Here is a 25,000-nt window from a genome sequence, read left to right on the forward strand (position 1 = left end):
ATAAAATACTGCATAGTCCTCCCATTAAGCTGCCTGTTCTTTTCTGCCATATTCTCTTCTTGGGTACAACAGTGTGGAACTTGCTTTCTTAAACCTGATTTGTTTACTTATTTATTTAGATTTGTTAACCAGGCTCAAGCACTTTCCAGTTGGACCCACTTCAGGCTCAGACAAAGTGCAAACACATGGCAGTTTTACAATCATTTCAGGCAGACAGAAAATAGTAATGCAATAAACCAGACAACAGCAACAGCAAATAGAAAGTAAGATAAATAAGGAGGTAAAAGCACGCTCTGGGGAAGAATCTGAGATGCTTCTGTACTGGATAACTACTGAGGCAACAAGTAATACCACATTTTTTTTCTGCTGCTTTAACTTTATGCATTTCTTAATAAATGGTTTAAATTATAATTGTAGTAACATACTTCAGGACATATCAAGCAGCAAGAGTTGCATATATCTTACAAAATTAAGATGGTTATGGCTCATGGCATACCAAAACAAGGTGAGAATAAACCTGATGAACCAAGCCTTGGTGTATACTACGCATCTAAAAGTTGAAATAAAAGCCAAAAAAGAGCATTAATATTACACAAAATAGAACTGGTCAAATTATGCACAATGCATGTGGCAGTAAAGCTATGGAGCTAAGAAAGTTATCACTAAAACATAATTATTCCACTGAAAAAAAATTCATAAAAAAATAAATAAATAAAGCACAGACACGGGTGAGTATGAAGTAAAAGTCAGGGAAACAGACAGAAGCAATCCAGTAATTAGAGGAACAAAGTCAATATAATACTTCCCAAACAGCATTACAGATAAGCCAGCTCTGCGGCACAGAGAAATAAAGTGCTGACTACCACCTAAATCACTCATGTTTGAAAAGCAGCTCAGAATCTGGAACAGCCAGGTGGGAGGATAAGCATGACAAGTTAGCATCGGCTTGTCTACCTCAAGAGGAGAGATTAGGTTCATAGGTTGGTACTAGGCTATCGGCCCTAGGGCCTATGCAAGCCTAGCCATAACAATTCCCAATTCCCTGGATATTTCTTCCCACAATATTTACTTCTCTGGGCCCCTGTCTAGCAGGGCAACTGACATGATCCCCGGGGTGAATTTCCTATCTCCCATCCAATCATCAAGGTTCCTTTTGAAGAGGGCCAATGAGGCACTCTTCTTGACATGTATGGGCAGTCTATTCCAGAGTATGGGGAGTCTCTGGGTCAGCAACCTATCCCTCCAGCATGTTTTGTTCATTGTGATGACAAGGTTTAGATCCCTGGAGCGTGTGACTCTGAGGGATTGGGATTTCTTTAAGTGGAGCATGTCCAACAGCTCAGGGTTTGACATGGCCTTGTACATTAAGCAGAGATCGCCTCTAAGTAGACGACATGCCACAGAGTATAGCTGGAGTTTTTTTAGACGGTCAGCATATGGCATCTGCTTTAGGTCTGTGATTCTTTTAGTGAGGTATTTCTGTGGCCTTTCCAGCTGTTGCAGATGTCTTGTGAGGTACATACCAAATGGGGCATTATACTCTATAATGGGTCTAATGAGGGATGAGTACAGTGGGACAATGACCTCCTTTTTTATGGATGAAAAGCCCTTAGTGATGAGGTGTGCCACATAGAAGGATTTCCTGACTGTTGTGGCGATGTGGTTATCGAAAGTGAGACCACTGTCCACCTGTGTCCCTAAGTCTCTCATCACACTTTCGATGTTTAGCGTCCTGCCACCTATGTGGTAATTCATGGGTACATGTTTTTTTCCAAAGGGGATAACTATACAATTCTTGGCAATTAAGCTTGAGCCAGTGGCTCTGGCACCAGGCATCTGTTTCTGTAAGGCCTTTTTGTAGAATATCCACATCATTTGGGGATTCAATAATGGCTCCCAGTTTGCAGTCATCTGCAAACTTTGTTAGCCAGAGTCCCTTAGTGCTGGCCTGTACTTCAGAGAAGTAGATGCCAAACAAGAGTGGTCCCAGGACTGAACCCTGAGGTACTCCACTTGTCAGTTGTCTGGAGCTGGATTTGGAGTCAGCTACTTTTACAGTCTGGGCTCTGTCAGTAAGCCAGTTGGCAACCGATCGAGTGACGTAGGGATTTATGCCCAGCTTAGTAAGTTTATCTATGATTCCAGAGTGGGGGATGGTGTCGAAGGCCTTGGCAAGGTCCAGATAAGCTGTGTGGACCACCTTACCCTCGTCCACAGCTCTGGAGATTGATTCGAAGAAGTCAATCAGATTCAGGAGACAAGATCGGCCCTTCACAAACCCAAACTGGGTGGGGTCCAGTGTTTGAAGGTTGCCAATGTCTTTGTTTATAAGTTCCATGATAATGCGTTCCATGTCCTTGCAGATCAGGCTTGTCAGACTGATGGGACAGTAGTTCCCGGGATCCAAGGTGGATCCTCCCTTGTGGAGCGGGATAACTGTAGCTGTGCGCCACTCAGTGGGCACGAAGCCTGAGGTGAGGCTATGATTAAACATGACACTTAGGTGGGGTGCCAGTTCATTTTGTAGTTCATGTAGTACACAGCCTGGGATGTCATCTGGTCCCATGGATGCTGTATTCTTAGCTTTGGAGAGTGCGGTTTCTACCTGTGTGGCCGTGACTATCGGAATTTGGCAATCTTTTGGTATTGAGATGGGCCCTTTAGGGGGCGAGAGGGGGGTGAAGTTGGCACTAAATCGATCTGCCAGGATATTGGCAATATCCTTGGGATCAGTATATTTAATGCCATTCTGTTGTAGCTCAGAGCAGATCTGAGCATTGCCATTTAGATTCTTGACATAACTATAGAATGCCTTGTGGTTGTCTTTGGAATCTTTGGCAATTTTATTTTCGTAACTAGCTTTTGAGGATTTTATGAGGGATCTCAGCTTCTTACTGAGGCTGGTGAGGGAGTTTTTTGCATCCTGAGATTTTCCTCTTTTCTGCAACAGTTTCTTCCTTCTGTTGTATAGTTTGTTTATAGCAGGGGACCACCAGATTGGCTTCCTTTTTTTGAAGAAGAGCATCTTGGTTCTATTTGGGATGGCACGATTCATGCACGAGTGGATGTGCTCGTACAGTGCCTTAGTGTAGGATTCTGCAGTCGAACTTCCAGATCCCCAGACCAATGAGGGGGTGACCACTGGTGTGGAGCATCTGTCTCCCATGTTGGTAATGACCAGGTCTAGGATATTGGCTCCCCTGGTGGGACAATGGATTAGTTGATCCAGGGCATTGGAATTTATGAATTCCATGAACTGTTGGGAAAAGGAGTTGGTACCCGAGTAGTTTTCCCAATTAATGGCAGGGTAGTTGAAATCACCTAGTATTAGGGTGTTTGGTTGTATCTTAATATTTTCCAGTATGTTTAGAAAGTTGTAGTGAGAATCTTGGGGCATAGTGGGGGATCTGTAGCAAGCTACAGTTTGGATTGCAGTCTTACCTAGTGTTAGTTGCACCTGGAGAATTTCAGATGCATTGTGTTGGGCAACTAGCCTGGAGGTGTGAATATCCTTGGTGAATATGGACACTCCTCCACCTTTAGTGTTTAGGTCTTGGTTTTGTGGCCGAAAAGTGTGGTAAGAATTGTAGCCTGGTATTGCAGGGGTGCTCTCTGGAGCCTTGAACCAGGTCTCAGTTACTGCACAGATATTGATGCTCTCCATTTTTAGGAGTGCCTCGATAGAGTGCATTTTGAGGTTTAGACTTCTAGCATTGAGTAGCATTACCTTCAGATTTTGCATGCTTGTATCTGTTACAGTGGTGGTTTTATCCTTTGAACCTTGCCTAAAAAAGGCACTATTGGGGTGGCAAGTAGCCAGTAACCTGAATCCCAGGGGTGACAGGTGCAGACTATCTCTGGCAAAGCATCGTGGTTTGTCGATCATGTCTTCCCAGGCAGACAAATACTGGATCCCCTTTGAATGACACCAGAAGCTTAGCCAATTGTTGAAGTCAATAATTTTGTCCTTATACTGCAGTATCATTCTGGGCGAAGGCAGGATGCTACTCAGGTCTAGGGTCATACCTGCCTGGGTCACACGATCCAAGAGCTCTTCCATGTCTCTTTTCACGTAATCCAGGGAGGTATGTCTCAAGTCATTCACTCCAGCATGGACAATGACAGAGTCGTATTTGTACTTGTTGTGGAGTGACTTGAGTGCATGTGTTATGTGGCGGATCCTGGCACCTGACAGGCAGCTGACTGTAATTTTCTCCTTGTTCAGCCTGGTGAGTGGGACATCAGTGTGCCTGACAATAGAGTCACCTATGACTAAAGTGTTGGGTACATTGTCTTGCCTTAGGGGCTGTTGTTGGGTGGCACACTGGTGTTGTGAGCTATGTGTCACTTTGGTTGTGATTGGTGTTTGTTTGCGTTTCGGCTTCGAAGGTCCTTGTTGCTTGGGCAGGTTAATGTTAAGGGCCTCCGCATATGTGGGTTTAGTGTTGCTATGTGTGGGTGTTGATGGTGTGGGTTTTGAAGGGCTATGAGTTGCTTGAGGTGTAATGCAGGTGTTAACCTTCTCCTCTTGACTGTCTAGCACAATCTTGACCGGAGAGAGCTTAGCTTCCAGTTTGGCTAAGTGCATCTCTCGCAGGTTGTAGTGTTGGGTGGTAGGAGGAGAAGATTGTCTGTGTACATGAGGCAGTTGCCGCAGTGCCCCAGTATGCCCAGATTCACCAGGTGGACAGGAGAAATCACCAGAAGCTGAACTTGGACATGCCTGTTTAGGTGCGATTTGGTAAAGTTTAATAGCTGTTTTCTCTTACCTTTGCAAGGTACTCTGCAATTATAGGTTGTTTAGTGCCTATGATTAATTTCTCCTTATTGACAAGGACAGCTGAGTGCTTGAATCAGTTTCAGGCTTCCTAGTGCTTTCTTGTAAAGTTTAAGAGCTGTTTTCCCTTACCTTTGGAAGGTACTTTGCAATTATTGGCTGTTTAGTGCCTATAATGGAAGTGATCTTGTTTGCTGCTTCACCACATACCGGTAGGTGATGAAGTTATAGTAATTTATTGTCATAATCAGGCATGTGGACACCGCTTATCAAGCCAGAGATGGTAGTCCTGATTAGCACACGGATACCATAAGCACCATCTGAGAACTGATGGAAGTAATGTTAGAAAATAATTTTTTCTTATTTCAGGAAGTGATTCATCGGCAGAAAAAAATTGTGGCAATGGGGGCCACTGTGGCCCCTTCTTTTGCACACATAATCATGGGGTGGTGGGAGACCCAAGTACTAAAAAATTTTTCTTGGTTTGGAAAAGTAGTTCTATATAAAATATATGTGGATGACTTGTTCTTTTTAGTAAATGGTGGGATTCAGCAAGTCAAAAACATGCTTTCAGAAATTAACTCTAGTAGTGAATTTTTAATCTTCACCAAAGGGGGTGTAGGTTTAAGTGTCAGGTTTTTGGAAATTAGACTCACGTGGGACTGACAATTTACAACTTCACAGCTATATGGAAAGAATGTTGTGCTAACAATTGAGGTTCTCCGGTTCGATTCTCGGCTGGGGTGCCTTCTGTGTGGAGTTTGCATGTCCTCCCTGTGGTTGCGTGGGTTTCCTCCGGGTGCTCCGGTTACCTCCCACATCCCAAAGACATGCTGTAGGTGGATTGGACACTCTAAATTGGCCCTAGGTGTGAGTGTGTGCATGTGTGCCTTCTGTGATAGGTTTGGCGCCGGGCTGGCAACTCGACACTGTAAAAACTCTACTAACAAACATCAGTGGACAAGTGATCCGCTGTGGCGACCCCTAACCAGGAAAAGCCGAAAGAAGAAGAAGATGAGAGTGCTCATCCGAATACATGAGAAAGAACATTTCTAGAGGGCAGATGATCAGGGCCTCGACTTTAACTACTAAGGGCAGTGATTTTTTTGTCTGCTATTCCAGATATTATACGTATGTTTATTGAGAGATTATATGATTCCCATTGTTAACATCTACAGCCAAGGAAATATTTAGTTAAATTGAAAACAATTTCCCCGTATTTTAATGAGAGGTATGCCAATTCAACATAGAAACAAGTAGGAATTGCAGGATGAAAATAGATTTGTTAATATTTTGTGTTTAAGAATAATGGTAGATGATGTGAAAATAAAAAGTATTGTTTGTTAGAACAGGAAGGTTTTCCAAGGTAATAAAGATTTTGCAAATATAGTGGGGGAAGAACCACAGTTTACATTAAATAAAGGCTAAATCAATTAAACAATATTTGGAGACAGATAACACTCAAACATGCAATGTGCAAACTAAAAAGAATAATGGGATGTTTCCATGTGGATTTTGTTGTGTGTACCTACATTTTTGTGGGTCATAGTATATTTTTGCACAGTCGTGAATGTGTATTGGAAGTGAAAGGGCATTATAACTATGATTCTTTAGGCTTATTTACATTGCCATATGCACAGAATGTTCTTCATTTTACATAGGCATGACCCTGAGAAAATTAAGAAGTAGAATTAAAGAACATTTATATCTTATAAGAAGTAAAGGCAGCAATAATGCACTTTATAAGCATACTTTAACATGTGATGTTTACAAAAAAATTGTCTTTTCTGTATCAGAAACAGTGCCTAAAAATTTGCGTGGAGCTGATTACAAGAAATCTGTGTTAAAAAGGGAAACCTCATGGTAATTAAGATTACAGGCTTATAAAAAAGCCTGGTTTAAATGAAACTATATGTATTAAATGTTTTCTATAAATGTTTTGATAAATGTTATCTCTGCAGGATGACGTGTACTTTGAGATGTTCCCTGAATTTTTATGAAGGTTTTCATTAGATATTGCTAAATGAAATAGGTATTTAAATGTGGGTGGAAAGGATGTTTTTTTTTTTTTAATTCTGATGAAGACTTTGGTCGAAAGCACTAAATAAACAGATATTTCTTTACTGCATGGTTGTCTTTGCATGTTTTTGGTTTAGATATGGGTGGAAACACTCACATACTAGGAAGGATGTAGTAGGCCTCATGCTGATGCAAGCACTAATGGTAGGCACCAGGGTAGGGTTAAGGCCTAATATAGAAATGCCCTCATTTGTTCATATCACCAGATGAGAGCAAGGGCAGAAAACACCTCCACAGCTTTCTGGATGACAGTTCTCTCTATCTGGCTCGCGCATCCAAGCCAGGGATTTCCAAAGAGGCATGGGAATGAATGGACTCAAGAGGCCAATGTCTAGCAGGCACAGATAGAAAAAGCAGCAAGACAAAAGCACTTCTGCAGATGACCAAGCACTAGCTATATTCTAGAGTACAAATTCTTCTGTGTATCACTACAAATGCACGTAGATGGATGGTGCTTTTGAAGATCGAATTGACATCACTTACTGCTTTAAAAGGATATGAGCCAGTGATCTTGCCTCAGTTCCCTCGGATCTGGACATTAACTGTTGAATTCAGTGGACAAATTCCCTAAAATATCTTTTGCACTGTTAAGTATGATGTGGTGATGCTGGGCCAGAGAATCTAAGTCATACAGGCATGACTTAATGGTGCAACCATTCAATTCATACTGTATTCCTATGAAAAATGCAGCAGATTATAAAAGATGCAAACTTCTTATCTACCTGGATTCTGACCTACAAATATGAGAATGGGCAGTAAATACACACAGCACATTGTATAAAGTTAAAACAAAAGATGTATAGTATAAACACTGGTGCATCTTCAAAAGCTAGTAATAAAAGACACACCTGACTCCAGATTCATTTTTACCCACTAGAACAATATCTTTACACAGTTCTTCATTCATAATTCTTACTTGAAAACAGGGAACCGTTAGACTATCAGCAAATGTGGAGGAGGGAGGATAAGTGTGACAAAGGTTCAGTGATTGCAAAAAAAGGATAAAGAAACTATTCTAAAACAGGAAGAAAGAGACTGCAACTGGTTCTAGCCCATTCATAAATGAGGAAAATATCAGTAATGTGCTACAAGTGGTTCAAGGAAGGCTAGTTACACTTACAGTGTTCTGTACAACATTTGTAATGGTAGAAAACATTCCACGAGGGACTGAGGTAGGAGAAATTGCAGGAGACTCCAAGGCAGTCTGGTTCTCCTCTGTTTCACCTGAAAAATGCACAGAATTAGTAACTGGTTAGAAGCTAGCAGGTTCAGGTGGTAAAAGAGAGTCACAAGGACATTGAGGAATCCAACACTTTCTTTAACATGCACATTAACATGTGAATAAAGATAAATATTTGTGAGTGCGTGCGTGTGTGTGTGTGTGTGTGTGTGTGTGTGTGTGTGTGTGTGTGTGTGTGTGTGTGTGTGTGTGTGTGTGTGTGTGTGTATGTATGTATGTATGTATGTACTTACAGTATATTTGAATTTAATACAAGTATTACAAATATTTGTGGTGATACCAAAAGCATTTTCTGCAAAAATGGTGAGGCAAGCAAAAACAATATCAGCAAATTATTTGATATGTCAATATTTAATATATTAATATAATATTTCATTCCCCATAATAATAACAGGAAGTACTGAGCTGGAGACCGGCATGTCCATATGTTCTTAGATAAAATGTTTTGAAAGCACCCACAACATGGAACTCCTTACCAGAAAATATCCAGAAACAACAAGAATTAAGTACACTCAAAAAACAGCTACTTCATTCTTTTAGTAAAGAATACAAATGTTACTGTTTTGACAAAGTGTGATATCAAGCAGTTTGCTCAATTAGCACAGGCCTCCTCTCTTCTTACATTTACTATTCTACTTACACAATCATGAACATATATATATATATATATATATATATATATATATATATATATATATATATATATCTATATATATGCATGACAATTGGTGATGATAGCTGTTTACTTCTTGTTTCTGTAAAGTGTTTGTTACTGTGACAACTGGGGAGAGATGGGCGAAGGCTGCCAGCCTAGTCAAATAGAATTTGATATATAGGTTCATAGGTTCGTACTAGGCTATCTGCCCTAGGGCATTTATAAGCCTAGCCAGAGTGTATGTGGCTTACACCACCCCTTAGGATGAGAATACTACGCCCTTTTAGGGTTTAGTTTACTATGCCTCTGTCTAGTAGTGACAAAGAGATGACCCCCGGGGTAAACCTACGATCTCCCATCCACTCGTCGAGATTTCTCTTGAATAGAGTCAGTGAGGGGCTCTGCCTAACATGGACTGGGATTCTGTTCCAGAGTGTAGGGAGCCTCTGGGTTATGAATCTGTCCCTCCAGCACGTTCTATTTATTTCTGTGTTGAGGTTTAAGTCACTTGTTCTCGTGGCTCTGATGGATTTGAATTTTCTGAGGTGGAGCATGTCCATTAATTCAGGATTGGACATAGCCTTGTACATCAGGCACAGATCACCTCTGAGTAGGTGGTATGCGACTGAATAGAGCTGGAGTTTTTTCAGTCGGGCAGCATATGACATATGTTTAAGACCCTTTATCCTCTTGGTGAGGAACTTTTGGGGTCTTTCCAACTGCTGCAGGTGTCGGGTGAGATACATCCCAAATGGGGCATTGTACTCAATCATTGGCCTGATAAGGGAAGAGTACAGGGGCACAATGACCTCTCTTGATCTAGATGTGAAACCCTTCATGATAAGGTGGGCAATATAGAAGGTCTTCCTAACCACTTTGGCAATGTGAGTGTCAAATGAGAGGTTACTGTCAACCTGGGTCCCTAGGTCCCTGATTACCTCTTCCGTACTTAATGGATTACCGCCTATGTGGTAATTTGTTGGTACCTTGTTTTTCCCAAAGGGTATGACTATACATTTATTGGCGTTTAGCTTAAGGCCATGGCTCTGGCACCAATTATCCGTTTCTATGAGGCCTCTCTGAAGGATGTTTGTGTCCACTGGAGTAACAATTATGGCCCAGTTTGCAGTCATCTGCGAACTTTGTCAGCCACAATCCTCCTATGTTTGCCTGTACCTCGGAAAAATAAATGCCGAACAAGAGGGGTCCCAGGACTGAGCCCTGTGGGACACCGCTTGTGACTGGCTTAGAGTCTGACATAGCTCCAGCAACTCTGACCCTGTGGGTTCTGTCCTTGAGCCAGTTTGCAACCCATCTTGTGACATATGGGTTTACATTTAAGCTGGTGAGTTTGTCTATGATGCCCGAGTGGGGTATTGTGTCAAAGGCTTTTGCAAGGTCAAGGTAGGCTGTGTGAACTGCCTTACCCTCATCAATGACCTTAGTGACTGTTTCAAAAAAAAGTCGACCAAGTTCAGAAGGCAGGATCTGCCCTTGACAAAGCCAAATTGGGTAGGATCCAATGTCTGTAGGTCCCCAATGTCTTTGTTTATGAGTTCCATAATGATCCTCTCCATAGCTTTGCAGACCAGGCTCGTCAGGCTTATGGGGCGGTAATTTCCAGGGTCCGTAGAAGCACCGCCTTTGTGAAGTGGGACCACTGTTGCCGTACGCCACTCTTTGGGTACGTATCCTGTGGTAAGGCTAAGATTAAACAGCAGCCTTATGTGTGGGTTTAGTTCCTCTTGGAGTTCATGTAGCACACAGCCTGGGACACCATCCGGTCCCATTGATGCTGTGTTTTAGCTTTAGAGAGGGCAGCTCTCACCTGGGCATCTGAGATGTTAGGGAGGCTACACTCTGCTGGGATAGTTATTTCTCCTTTTGGGGAGGGGAGGAGAAATTTGCACTGAACCTGTCTGCCAGAATGTTGGCAATGTCAGTGGGTTCAGTGTATTTTGTGTCATTTTGGACTAACTCTGAGCATATCTGGGAGTTTCCACCCAGGTTTCTAACATAGCTAAAGAAGGCCTTGTGATTGTCTTTTGTGTCATTTGCGATTTTTCTCTCAAAGTTGGCCTTGGATGATTTTATGAGTGATCGTAGTTTTTGCTAGTACTGATCAGAGATGCCTTTCCTTTTAGGGATTTTGCTCTGTCATGTAGTAGCTTCCTCCTTCTGTTGTAAAGTTTGTTTATGGCTGGGGTCCACCAGACCGGTCGCCTGCCTTTGGGGAATGGGTCTTGGTTTTATTTGGGATTGCATGATCCATGCATTCTTGAAGGTGCCCATAGAAGGCATTTGCAAGGGATTCAGCAGTGTGGGTTGTGGTTTCCACTGGCCCAGGGGCCTTGAAAGATACCACTTCAGTCTTAAGAAGTGTGAAGTTTGCTTTTGAGAAGTTCTTCACTGTGATCTTTTGTGCAGGGGGTGGGGGCGGGATGTGGATTTCCAGTGAGATTAATTTATGGTCTGATCTTACCAAAGAGGGATGTACTTCCGGTGTGGAGCATTTTGTCCCCATGTTTGTGATGATCAGGTCTATATATTGTCTCCTCTTGTGGGAATGGTGACTAGTTGTTCCATTGCATTTGAGTTTATGAATTCTAAGAACCTTTGGGCTAGAGTGTTGGGGCTTGAGTAATGTTCCCAGTCTATGTTTGGGTAGTTGAAGTCTCCCAAAATGATGGTATTTGGAGAGACATTCATATTCTCCAGTATCTTCAGGAAGGCTGTGTGGGGTTCCTGAGTTTGAGAGGGTGGTCTGTAGCATGCTACAAACTGTAAGGCAGTTTTGCCTATGGTTAGTTGCACCTGGATAGTCTCCGATGCTTAGATGTTGCCACTAACCTGGAGGTGTGGGTATCTTTGATGAAAATGGATACTCCCCCTCCTTTTGTGGTTCTGTCCAAGTTTTGGGGCCGGAAAGCATGATATGAGGTAAAACCTGATAGTGCTGGGGTACTCTCAGGAGCCTTGAACCAGGTTTCAGTCACTGCACAGACATCAATGTTCTCCATACTGAGAAGGGCTTTGAGGGCGTGCATCTTGAGGTTTAGACTTCTGGCATTGAGCAGCATTACCCTTAGTTTTTTTCCACTTGTGCTTTCTAGGGAGGTAGGTTTGTCATTTGAGCCTTGCCTAAAAAAGGCACTATGGGGGTGGCAAGAGCCTTGGCCAATATCCGGAAGCCCAGGGGTGACGGGTGCAAACCATCCCTTGCGAAGCAGCGTGGCTTGTCAAGCATGTCATCCCAAGCAGACAGACACTGGATCCCCTTAGAATGACACCAGTAATTAAGCCAATTGTTAAAACTGATCATTTTGTCTTTGTACTGTGGCATCATTCTTGGTGAGGGTAAGATGCTGCTCAGGGTCAGGGTCATACCGGCCTGGGCTACATAATCAGAGAGCTCCTCTATGTCTCTTTTCATGTAGTCCAGGGAGGTACGTCTCAGGTCGTTTACACCTGCATGTACAATGACTGAGTCATATTTGTACTTGCTGTGGAGTGACCCGAGTGCTTGTGTTATGTGGCGGATTCTAGCTCCCGACAGGCAGCTTACTGTGACCCTCTCCTTGTTCAGTCTGGTGAGCGGGACGTCAGTGTGTCTGACTATGGAGTCACCTATTACAAGTGTGTCTGGCATGTTGTTTGGCCTTAAGGGCTGTGACTGTTTAGCACACTGACTTTGTGAACTGTGTGTTGCATTTGCTATGTCTTGAGGTGGTGGTTGCTTCTGTGTCTGCTTTGGAGGCCTCTGTTGTTTTGGTAGATTTTTAATCAGTGCCTCCGAGTATGTTTTTGTGTGTTTATGTGTTTGGTTTGCAGTTGTGATAGTTCTATGTGAGACTGGGTTTGTGGTGTGCGTGGTTACCTTCTCCTCCTGACTGGTCTTGCCAGTACTGAATTGAGAGAGCTCAGCCTCCAGTTTGGCTATATAGTTGCATCTCTCGCATATATTTGTATTTGTTGGGGGGAGGAGAGGGTTGTCTGTGTACATGAGGCAATTGTAACATTGCCTCAAGATTCCCAGATTCACCAGCTGAACAGGAGAGGACGCTAGCAACTGACCCTTCGACATGCTAGAAATAGTGAAAAAGATTGCTGTGTAACTGAGTCAGAAAAGACCTATAGGGAAATGGGTACTCAACAGAATTTAGGTGAATGAAGTACTTTTCGTTTGTTTAAGAGTGCTTTACCTGTATACAAAATGCTTTAGGAGCAAGTGCTGAGCTTTTCAGATAGAGTATAGGCTGTTTAGATTGCAAGTAGAACAGTTCTAAGGGAAAAATTGAACAGCAGACTTGGCGGAGCCAGAAAAAGTTTAACCTTGTTTAACTGGCGCTGCGCTATGCGCACGACAGCCGGGCAAATGCGGATTTTAAGCAGTGAACTACAAAAGAGCTAGGAATGGTCCCAAACAACCAATTACTAACAGCTTCTTGTGCTGAGGTCACTTCCCCCAAGGATAGGTAGGCTGCTCAAGGCTCCCCACTCCCACTGGTGAGCAAAGAAACTTCCTTTTATCCAAGTAAGGTAATGGACAACACAGGAACTACACCACAGCCCAGAATACAGCAATGCCTGTATACTGGTCTAAACTAGTCGAAAAAGGCGGGAAAACAAGGATTATTTTTTTGTTTTTTTTGCAGAAATACACAGAAAATGCAGACAGTGATAAATTAGTTACACAGGCTAGCACACTTTAGTGGGCAGCCTCCACAGTTCAATTAAACAAACAAACAAGCAAACTTTCGATTAAATTCGACTAAATGTAACTTTAAGTGCAATTTTTAAAATAAATGCAGTAATCAGTAAAAAAACAGTTCAGGCTAGTTTAAAGTAAGCAGCAGAAGCTATTTTCAGTGAAAAAAAAGCAAAGATACTTAAATCCAGAAAGTAGTCGCTTTTTCGAGTTCCTTGCTGCTAGGACCACTCTGTAAACCCATGTGGAGCTTGTCTGAGCAGTATAGCCAGAAAAAAACGCCCAGAGGCGGATTTTAAGCAGTGAACTACAAAAGAGCTAGGAATGGTCCCAAACAACCAATTACTAACAGCTTCTTGTGCTGAGGTCACTTCCCCCAAGGATAGGTAGGCTGCTCAAGGCTCCCCACTCCCACTGGTGAGCAAAGAAACTTCCTTTTATTCAAGTAAGGTAATGGACAACACAGGAACTACACCACAGCCCAGAATACAGCAATGCCTGTATACTGCTCTAAACTAGTCGAAAAAGGCGGGAAAACAAGGATTATTTTTTTGTTTTTTTTGTAGAAATACACAGAAAATGCAGAGACAGTGATAAATTAGTTACACAGGCTAGCACACTTTAGTGGGCAGCCTCCACAGTTCAATTAAACAAACAAACAAGCAAACTTTCGACTAAATGTAACTTTAAGTGCAATTTTTAAAATAAATGCAGTAATCAGTAAAAAAACAGTTCAGGCTAGTTTAAAGTAAGCAGCAGAAGCTATTTTCAGTGAAAAAAAAGCAAAGATACTTAAATCCAGAAAGTAGTCGCTTTTTCGAGTTCCTTGCTGCTAGGACCACTCTGTAAACCCACGTGGAGCTTGTCTGAGCAGTATAGCCAGAAAAAAACGCCCAGAGTCGGATTTTAAGCAGTGAACTACAAAAGAGCTAGGAATGATCCCAAACAACCAATTACTAACAGCTTCTTGTGCTGATATAATTCTATCAACTGTATAAGTAAATGTAAAATACAGGCTTGTGTTTTTAAATGTATGAAAACACTGTGAAATGTGGAACTGCAAAATATGTGACAACATTGCAATCCACTTTGTATCCTTTCATGTTAGAATTCGGCCTGAGGGTGGCTGGATGAAGATTTCATGCCCATTGTTTTAGGCTAAAGTTTATGACTAGAATTTAGATATGGAATGTGATTTATTGCTTTAGTTTCTGTTAGTATATACATGTGAAATGTTTTCTATTGTTGTAAGTTTCTGTGCAGGTGTTAAGATTGCTAAATAATGCAGTTTGTGGCCTGAGAACTCAGACCAGGTGTTAAGATGATGCAATACAAATACTGGGAAAACCTAAGTGTCAAAAATGATGTAATTTTGGGAGGGCCTTAGAGACATGTTTATTAGTAATGTCTAAATTCTATTTCTCACAAGAGACCTGAAGCATTTTGATCTGGACATCTAACTTACCAGCACTGCCTATGCTCTTTATGTATTTAAGTAGGATTGTAGCACTGTGTTTTCTCTAAGATTAGCTAAAGATTAGAAAGTTAGATTAAGTATTTTTCTATGTAATCAGATATGTCCTATGATATTATTTTAAGTTTCTGTGTAATCTGTGAACTCTTAGATATCTCTGTGGTGTAGTAGATTTGTCTTGTGTTTTAATTAATTATTATTAAATATTTTTAAAACCTTCTACCTGTGGCTGGTTTGTGTAGAGATGAAGTATGCTTTAGAGTACATTATATATTTATATAGTTTACTGTCAAAGCCCTTCTAATAAGCCTTAGGCTGTATAGTAACATTACCATTGGATATTAATATTGCACAGTAATAATTGGACACCATTTTAAGGGCCTTTTAGTAGCTGACATTATTAAATGGGTGGTGGCAGTAATTACTGCCGTATAGTCTGGGTAAAGGGGCACAGTTGGAGAATCTGTGTCAGCCTTTCCCAGGAGAGTGTGAAGTTGTGTAAATACTTATCTCAAAGTGTGTGTGTGTTGTGTCAGCTACTTGGCAGGGACACGAAGCACTGGTTAGACAGAGAGGGTACTGGATGTTTTAGCTTGCCCAGTTAGGCTGAGACCTGGACCCTATAGTGGTGTCAGTGGGGAGTCTTATTGGGGACCTGGTGAGCAAGGGAGCAGCCAGCCCCAGACTGACTGTGATCTCTGTGTGCACTTAAGGGAAATTGTACTTTACTGTGTGTATTAGTTATCCTTTCCTCTTCTAGGAGACGACCTCCCTGGTGTTAGTGGTGAGGATTGAGGCTCCTTCATTGCTTGGCCAGGGCGGGGTCATCACAGTTACAAGCAAGGCGTTTTACTGCACCACTAAATTACAACTCTCTCTACTTTAAGTATGTGCACCGTATTCTCTTCAAATATTCCTAGTCTTTGTCTACCCACTCTTCTCCCTGGTTAAACCCATAGTAAAAAAAACTGAAACCATGGATAGGCACTTTTCTGCTATCTCTGTGCATAGCCTGAGGCAATGTAGTAATTGTCTCCTGTACACTGACAGCCACTTAATCCTGAAACAAACACAGTATGTGAGACACAGTTACACTATGAAAATTGAGACACGGCTCTCACATACTGACAAATCAAATAACAAACGGGTTGTCAGCACATGCACATCATTTCCCTCACTAAATAAGGTCTCAACACATAAACCCACATATACAGAGGTACGCATAAGTAACTTATCAAAACCTAAGAGACCTCCCATATGCTGCCATCAGAGACCACATGCAAACAAAACCAAGTTAACACCAAACATAAAAAAAAAAAAAAGAAAAAAAATCACAGTGCCTCCATAATCAAGCCCCTATGGCGCAACACCACACATTCAAACATCTTGGTCAAAGGAGACTCCAGCATGAGAAACACAGACAACCCACTCACCAGGTTGGGTAAAGAGAGGGTTACAGTAACTTGTCTGTACAGGGCCAGGATTTACCAGATTGTGCAGTTAATCAGGTCACTCAGCCACAAGTATCAGTATGACTCAGTCATAGTTCATGTCTGTGAATGACCTAAGACGTACTTGCCTGGACTATATGAAGAGAGACATGATGGACCTCTCTGAATGCGTGTCACATGCTGGTATGAGCCTCGGACAGAGAGGCATTCTACCCTCACCAAAAGTGATACTACAATACAAACAGAAAACAACTGACTTCAATAACTGGCTTTGCTACTGGTGTCATTCCAAGGGAATCCAGTATTTGTCTGCTGGGATGACATAATCTATAGACCATGCCGCTTTGCCAAAGAAGGTCTGTACCTGTCATTGCTAGGCTTTCAAATACTGGCCAAGGCATCAGCCACCCCATAGAGCATTATTTTAGGCAGTGCCAAACCAACAGACCTACCAACATAATAAATTCTTCTAATGCCAAACTGAAGGTACTACTTGCTCAATGCTAGGAGTCTTAACAAGAAACTGCACTCCCTGTAAGCTCTCCTGGAGGGTACTGATATCTGTGCAGTTACAGAGACATGGTTTAAGGCTGCGGAAAGAACCCCCTCAGTGCAAGGCTACAAAGCCTATCACACATTCAGACTGCCATCCAAAAAAGGAAATAAAGAAAGTAAGAGGTGTTTCCATTTATATAAAAAACAATCATACCTCAAGACTGGTCAAGCAGGATGACTCGCTTGAGCTATTCCATGTCCAGCTAACCACAGGCAAAATTCTCTATCATTGCTATCTACTGGTCCCAAACTATAAACCAGGACAACCACAAGTTACTAGAATCACAGCCCAACACACCACCCACTGGCAATTTTAACTACCCCTCCATAAACTGGGAATCATACACAACCACTAATATGCAGGCTCAGAGATTTGTAGACTTTGTCAATGCAAATGCTCTGGGGCAGTTTGTCTGCACTCCCACTAGGGACTGGAATAGCCATGACACAGTACTCACAAACATAGGGGAGCACTGCAGCCCACATCTCACACCATCCCCAGCGTAATTTCCTCATTGGCAAGTTCAGGTCATAAATCTGACTCCATCAAACCCTAAAACCATAAAGAATTTTTCAAGCCAAATTACCTTCTATTAAGTGATAGTATAGGTAATTTTAAAGCTCTACCTAACTCCCAAAACACAAAGGCCTATTCAGAAGTATACACAAATACGCTGTACAGCCACTTAAACAACTACGCAAAATGGCAGTAACTGACCGAACTAAACTTAATTAGACTATACAACAGAAGGAAGAAATTCCTATCTACAAGTAAGAGAATGTACACCAGAGGAAAAAATCCCTCATTAGTCTCAACAGGGAAATCAAGGAAATAGTCAAGACTTCAAAAGTTAAATACAAGACTAAAATAGCCTCCAAAGCAAAGGATAACCACAAAGCATGCTTCAGTTATGTCAGAAATCTTAAGGGAAACACTCAACAATGTGCAGAGTTGGCTGTAGATGGCACTATCTATATTCAGCCAGAAGAAATAGAAAACCTGCTGGACAATAAAGCCATCTCAAATTTCAACCCCTCATCACCTCCAGTCACTCTCCATAAATTATCCCCTACCATTCCTTTGCCTGTGATCACTAAACAACAGATCATTATTGCACTCTCCAGACCTAGAAACATGACATCAGTAGGCCCTGACAGAATACCAGGGTACCTATTAAATAGCTTGAAACATAACCTAGCAGACCACCTCAGATCTCTATTTAACCACAGCCTCTTGACAGGCTTTGTCCCAGTAGAGTGGAGGACAGCAAAAGTCAGCCCTCTGCACAAGGGGGGACTATCAAGGGACCCAGAAAACTACTGTCTCTTAAGTCTTCATATGCAAGGCTATAAAAAGAATAATCATGTATCTAATCAACAATGACATAGGAAATCTCCAGATTCTAGATCTGACCCATTTCATCTTTGTCAAGGGCAAGTCCTGCCTGCACAATTTGGTGGACTTCTCTGAGAAGGTCACCAAGGCCATAGATGAGGGTAATTCAGTGCATACCACCTATCTTGATTTTGCCAAGGCATTTGACAATATCCTACTTTGGTATTACAGATAAACTCACAAAATTGGGCATAAACCTCTAAATCACCAGATGGACAGTCAAATGGCTCACAAATCTGACATGTTATTACAGTGGGGAATCCACATCCAGCAAGAGGCCAGTCACGAATGGAGTACCACAGGGGTCAGTATCATGTTTAAGATATACTTCTCATACGTCAAGGCAAATGAAGATGTCCTCTGGCTGACCAAGTTTGTTGACGGCTGCAATTTGGGGGCAAACACCGACTCCATAAACAATGTTCATATCCTACAGAAAGGACTGATGCAAACTAATGATTAGTGTCAAAGCCATGACTTCAAACTAAATGCAAGGAAGTGCATAATAATACCCTTTGGGAAATTAAATACCCCTGCAAATTACAACATTGACAGCACCCCCCCCCCCAAGAGTGGACCCAGTGGTGACAGATTTGGGTACTCAGATAATAATCTGAACTTTGACCACCTTGTACCCATTGTGATGAGGAAATCCTTCTACATGGCTCAGCTTATAAGTAACAGCATGGCATTCAGATCTAAAGATGTCATAGTACCACTATACTCAGCCCTCATCAGACCAATAATCGAATACAATGCACCCTTTGGCATGTACACTGTCAGGCACCTAAAACAGTGGGAGCTTCCTCCAAGATTTCTCACCAAAAAATACAGGGTATGATCAATATGTCATGTGCAGACCGATTAAAAGCCCTATCAACGTATTCAGTTTTCTATCGATTACTGAGGCATGATCTATGCCTGATATACAAGGCAGTTTCTAACCCAGCCCAGATGAGAATGTTGCATATGCGCTAATCTAACTGCATGAGGGTTACGTGCTCCAAAGATCTAAACCTGATCTCTGACATGAACAGCTTGCCCTTCCTCTAGAATAAGCTTCTGATTCACGTGAAGCAGTGCCCTTCCCTGAGCATCTTCAAGCGCAATCTGGACCAATGGATGGGAAATCACAGATTCACTCCTGGAGTGGCACCCATGTCCCTTATGGACAGTCTGTAAACATTGTCAAAACCCCGCTTGCTGACCCTTTTATCTTTCCTCTAGGGATAGAAGATTAGGCAAAATCTGGGTAAAACTGGCTAGAGTGTATGGGCTCTTGAGACATTAGCCTAATAATCTCCAATGAATTATTAGTTGTGTAAGAACTTACCATAATAATAGATGTCCTTTTCTTCTCTGTCCAAGTAGCAGCTTCTAGTATAGAGTTGGTATCTAAGCCCCTGAGGAAGGCCCCCCCCCCCAAGGACGATACTGCCCTGGTAGAGTGAACTTTGAGTGAGCCATTAAGAACCTTACCATGGTGAGTGAAGCAAAAGGCAGAAGATTCGAATATCCAATTGGAGGTGGTCAGTTTGGCCACAGGGACACCCCAGAGCCCTGGGATGGAAAATTCAAATAATTTGTCTGTTTTCCTTAAGGGTTTAGTCTTACGTAAGTAGAACCTGAGCTGTCGTGTACATCAAGGCTGTGCAGGATCCTCTCACTACTGGTCTGGGGGGGGGGGGAGTAGGTAGGTGAACTGCCCGGTCTTGGACAATTCACTGACAACCCTTGGCAGAAAGGATGGATTGGTCTGCCAAAAGACCCTGTCTTTGTAGAAAGACAAGAAGGGGGGGGACACCATAAGGGCTTGTAACTCTGAGACCCACCTGGCAGAGGTAATGGTCACCAGGTGAACTGTTTTCCAAGTGCAGTGCTTGAGTGAACTTGAAGAAGCAGGTTCAAAGAGTGCTCAAGTAAACTTCTCAAGCATGACTTTAGGTCCCAGGATGGAGCCACAGGTCACCTGGGGGATCTGATATGAAGGATGCCTTTGAGGAATTGTTTACCTTCGAATCTAGAAGCTAAGGGAGGAGTTAGTGGCAGACAGGGAGAGAGAGCTGAGAAATGGGCTTTAATGGAAGAGTATGCTAATCCTGCATTAAGCAATTCACACAGACAGGACAGGACCATAGATAGAGAACCTCTTCAATTTGGAGAGATAAGATTTGCTTGTAGTAGGTTTCCTGGCCTCCTGCACGACCTGAAGCACGTGCTCAGAGTAAAGGTGTCTGAATGAAACCGAGCTCTATCACCCACAGGGTCAGTTGAAGGGTTTCCAAATGTGGGTGGAGGAGTGAGCCCTTGTTCTGTGTTAGTAGATCTACTGTGTGGGGTAATTTGTGGTGAATGGCCTTGGCTAGGTGGAAGAGAAGGGGGAACCAATGCTGCCTTGGCCAATAGGGAGTCATAAGCAAGATTTCTGGCTTGTCCTGTTGGATTTTCAACAGGACTTTCAGAATGAGTGGAAGGGGAAGGAATGCTTATAGGAATTTCACCTTCCAGGAGGTTGAAAGGGCATCCACTCCCCATGCCTGAGAATGGTATTCTCTGCCACAAAACTGAGGGAGCTGTTTGTTCATGGGGGAGGCAAAGAAGTCTGTCTCTGGAATACCCCACTGGTGGACAATATCCAGAAACACATACCTGTGAAGCATCCATTCGTGAGCTTGTGTTCTGGATCTACTCAGGGTGTCCCTCAAAGTACTCTGGCTGGAAAGGATGTACACCGCCTGGAGGGATACATCGAGGAGGTGAGCTAGATCCCAGACCTACATGGCTAGTCTGCACAGGAGATAGGATCTGGTACTCCCCTGCTTGTTTAGACTGTTATATTGTCTATGTGTACACTTAACCTCCCTAGATTGATAAGTGACTTGAAGGTTTTGAGGGCAAAAATTAATGCCCTCATTTCACTCACATTTATGTGGCTTTCCTATGGAATGGATACCACTGTCCTTGAGTCATGTGGAGGTCTAAGGTTGCCCCAAACCTTGTCCGGTGCATCTGTGAATAGGACCTGAGTTGGCAGCAGAGGGAGAATGGAGATACCTGTATTTAAAGACAGCTGTGAGATCCACCACTGGAGCTCCTTCTTGAGACATGGGAGTAGAGGAATTAGGTGTTCTAGAGGGTCACAGCATGTTGAGACCATACTGATTTGAGGAACTATTGGAGTTTCCTCATGTGAAGCCTTGCTAGAGGCAGAACTGGAAAGGTGGATGCCATCAGCCCCAATATTTTGAGGAATTGTCTGACAGAAATCTGCTTTAGTTGGAGTGTCTCTGCAAATCTCCTGTGCCTTGGAAGGTGGGAGGGAAACTATCATGCTCAGGGTTTGGAACCTGCAGCCCAGCAATATGAGATCTTGGGCTGGTCCACGGATGATTTCTTGAAGTTGATGGTAAATCTCAGGCATTGAAGAATGCAATTGCCATATGGAAGGATTTGCTCAATTCTGCTTGAGAAGTGACATGGATTAAGAGGTCATCCAGGTATGGGTAAATTAAGATCCCTTGGAGCCTGCAAAAGGCTACTACTGGAGTTAGATATTCTGTGTAGACTTTTGGAGATATGGAGAGTCCAAAACGCAAAGCCGAGAACTGATAGTGTGAGGATCCCACAGAAAATCGTAGGAATCTCCTGTACCTGGGGTGGATGGGAATATGGAGGTAGGCATCCTTGATAGCTATGGAGGCAAGAAATGCCTGCAGCAGGATAAGGGAAAATAGTGTTTGTAAATTCTTGTAGGACTGGAGGAGAAAAGGGGGGGGGTATTTTGGTGGTAGGGAAATTCCCTTGAAGGTTGGCTCCTTGTGCCAAATCAAGAGGTACCTCCCTCTTGATGATGCTTAGCACCCAGGAGTCTTTAGTGATGTGTTCCCAGAAAGGGAGGGAAAGACACTAGGAAAGGGGGATTTGGTTGTTGCAAGAGTCATGAAGAGGAGCCTGTCTGATCAGGAAAGGGCTGTTTGGTTATATGGGAAGCAGAGGCTAAGGAAGAAGAAAACTGTTGGGTCTTAAGCCTTTTTTGAGGTCTAGACTGTGTAGCTCTGGATTGTCTGCATATGAACATTTGTTTTGTAGGGTAATTTCTATGAAATTTAGGTATGGGGATGACAGAATGTGCTTAAGGTCCTTAAGTTCTTTGCTTTCTTCCCACAGAGATTTAAATTTCTCTACTGAAAGTTTCCCATAAAGGGTGGTATTGTCCAAGGGGGCATCCATCAGTTTTGCCTTGATGTCCTCAGGTAGAGGCTGAAGCCTAAGCCAGGCAAATCCTCTGAGGGCAGAAGAGGAAGCGGCAGGTCTAGAGGAGGCTTCTACTGCAGCATAGGTGCACTTGACAGAATGTCTGGCTACCTGAGAAGAGGAGGCAAGGAGGATGCTAAGGTCTTACTTTCAAAATCAGGCATGTCTGAAACCAGTTCGGAAATTTGGGAAAGGGGTTCCAAGTTGTACTTGGTCATGTGTGTCTGAAAGTTTAATGCTCTGAAGGCTAACGTAGGTGAGGTATACATCTTCTTCCCCAGCCTCTCCAGCTATCTGCTATCCTTATCTGAGGGCAGCAGGGAGGAAGAAGGAAGTGACCTGGAGGACTTAACAGAGGCAACAGAAATTACAGAAGGATCTGCAGCAGGGCCTTTAAAAGAAATTGGCAGTCCTTGGGTACTTTGTAGCACCCGTCTGGCTTTTTCGGAGCTGGCAGCTGGGAGTCTGTGTGGGTAAAAGTGGATGAAAAAGCATCCAAAAAGGTAAGAATTACAGGAGGAGTGGCTGAAGGATTTGGTGTGTGTACCTGAAGGATTCATAGTAATGCTTCTGGACCTCAGACATCTCTGTAGTGTCCCATTTGAAGTGGTCACGCATTTTGGAAATAGTCTCCCCAAAAGAAGTCTCCTCCATGGGGGAATTTGTCCCACTGGAATCCTCTGCTGGAGAGGCATAATCCAATGAGGAAAGGATTTGGTAGGAATAATCCAAATCCTCCTACTCAGAAGGGGAATCTTCAAAAGAGGTAGGATGAAGTCTAGATCTCTTTCGAGGAGAAGCAGGCCAGGCTGGAGGGGAAGCAAGATAACCAGACAGAGGCCAAAGCACCATAAAGGCCTTAAAGAGGCCTTGTTAGAATTTCAGCCAGTATCTATGCGGTACAAAGAAGCAGAAGCAGACGTAGGCCTACATTCCACAAAGTCTGAGTTGACATCCTCCCTAACAATTATTTGGGTTACTCCCCTAGGGCCCTCTAACACAATAAGCCTCAGTTCCCCGGACGTCGGGGGCCGATGTCTTAGAAGCCTCTCTGGACATGCAAATGCCCAGAGACAAGATGGCCTGTGAAGCAGGCTCGGCCTGTGGGTCCAGATCCCGGTCAGTATATGTCTCCGAGCTCTCATATGCTTTGTGATATACATCCAACTCGAGAGTCGCAGCTTCTGTTTCGGGCTTATGTTTTTTGGCCTTTCATTTTGGAGGCTTGGTTGTTGGGTCTGGAGGGAACTCCATTACACTCTTCATTAGAAGCTTGAGGCATTGATTTTCTAGGTAGATCGTGAGGGATGATAATAGACTGGAGGATCTTTGGTAGAAAGTACTGGCAAATGGAAAAGGTTTTGTGGTCATGCTGAGGGCCGAGGCAAAAAATGCACTGCGCATGACTATCTTTATGTGGAATCTGTCATCCACAGTCACACTTGCCTTTTCTGGATGACATGAACTTCAGTAAAGAAAACGGTAGCAAAAGTTCAAAAAAGGTTTCCCCAATGGGGTACTTATCTTAAAAATTCGTAATTCTGACAGCAGAATGACATCTGGGACTGGCAAATCGACTGATGGCAAAAAAGTTCTGAGGGTGGTGCGCGAGTGCGTCTCTTTTATGGCCAATGTCTGCTGATGGCCCACATCAGACCTACGGTGCACCTTAGGTAGTAAAAGACTTTGGTATACTGGCCGACGTCTGGTCGTCGCTTTGGCAGGCAACTCCCTCATGTCAGGAATTCTGCAACACAAGAATAGAAGGATATAAGGATATCGTGAGTGTGTGTGTGTGTGTGTGTGTGTGTGTGTGTGTGTGTGTGTGTGTGTGTGTGTGTGTGTGTGTGTATGTGTGTGTATGTGTGTGTGCGTGTGTGTGTGTGTATATGTATGTATGTGTGTGTGTATATATATATATATATATATATATATATATATATATATATATATATATATGGATTCCTATTACAAGAATGAAAGTTCACTACTTTGTATTTGTAATAGGAAGCCTCACTTCTGTGCAAGTTCACTTTAACGAAAGTGAACTTTTGCATAAGTGCACTTCACCGAAAACACCGCAGCACAGTGGAGGACATAAAAAACAAGTTATGTCCTCCACTATGGTGCGATAGTCACGGACCTTAGGGTTAGGGCATGGGTCATGGTAAGGAGATAGCCCTATGGGCTATCCTCTTACTATGACCCGTGCCCTAACCCTAAGGTCCGTGAGTACTGCACGGAAGTTCAGTACAACACCCGTTCATTGCACTGAACTTCGCGTAAGTGCACTTTCGATTAAGAGAACTTTCGCTGCAGTGAGCATTCCATGCACTATTTTGAATTAGTGAAAATTCGATCTAGTGTATGGAACCCATATATATATATATATATATATATATATATATATA

At 42.9% G+C, this 25,000-nt stretch overlaps 1 protein-coding gene across 1 annotated transcript in view; it reads right to left on the bottom strand.

Moving 5' to 3' along the window:
- The window catches only part of FAM114A1 (family with sequence similarity 114 member A1), a 1,202,629-nt gene that overhangs the window by 690,514 nt on the left and 487,115 nt on the right, over positions 1-25,000 (bottom strand). Inside the window, exon 5 of the mRNA XM_044062942.1 lies at positions 7,977-8,080. Coding sequence (XP_043918877.1) covers positions 7,977-8,080 — 104 coding nt within the window. The remainder of the gene's footprint in view (positions 1-7,976; positions 8,081-25,000) is intronic.

This window comes from Protopterus annectens, chromosome 2.part1 (assembly GCF_019279795.1).
Source record: "Protopterus annectens isolate FY-2018-M chromosome 2.part1, PAN1.0, whole genome shotgun sequence".
In the NCBI taxonomy this organism is placed as follows: Eukaryota; Metazoa; Chordata; order Ceratodontiformes; family Protopteridae; genus Protopterus; species Protopterus annectens.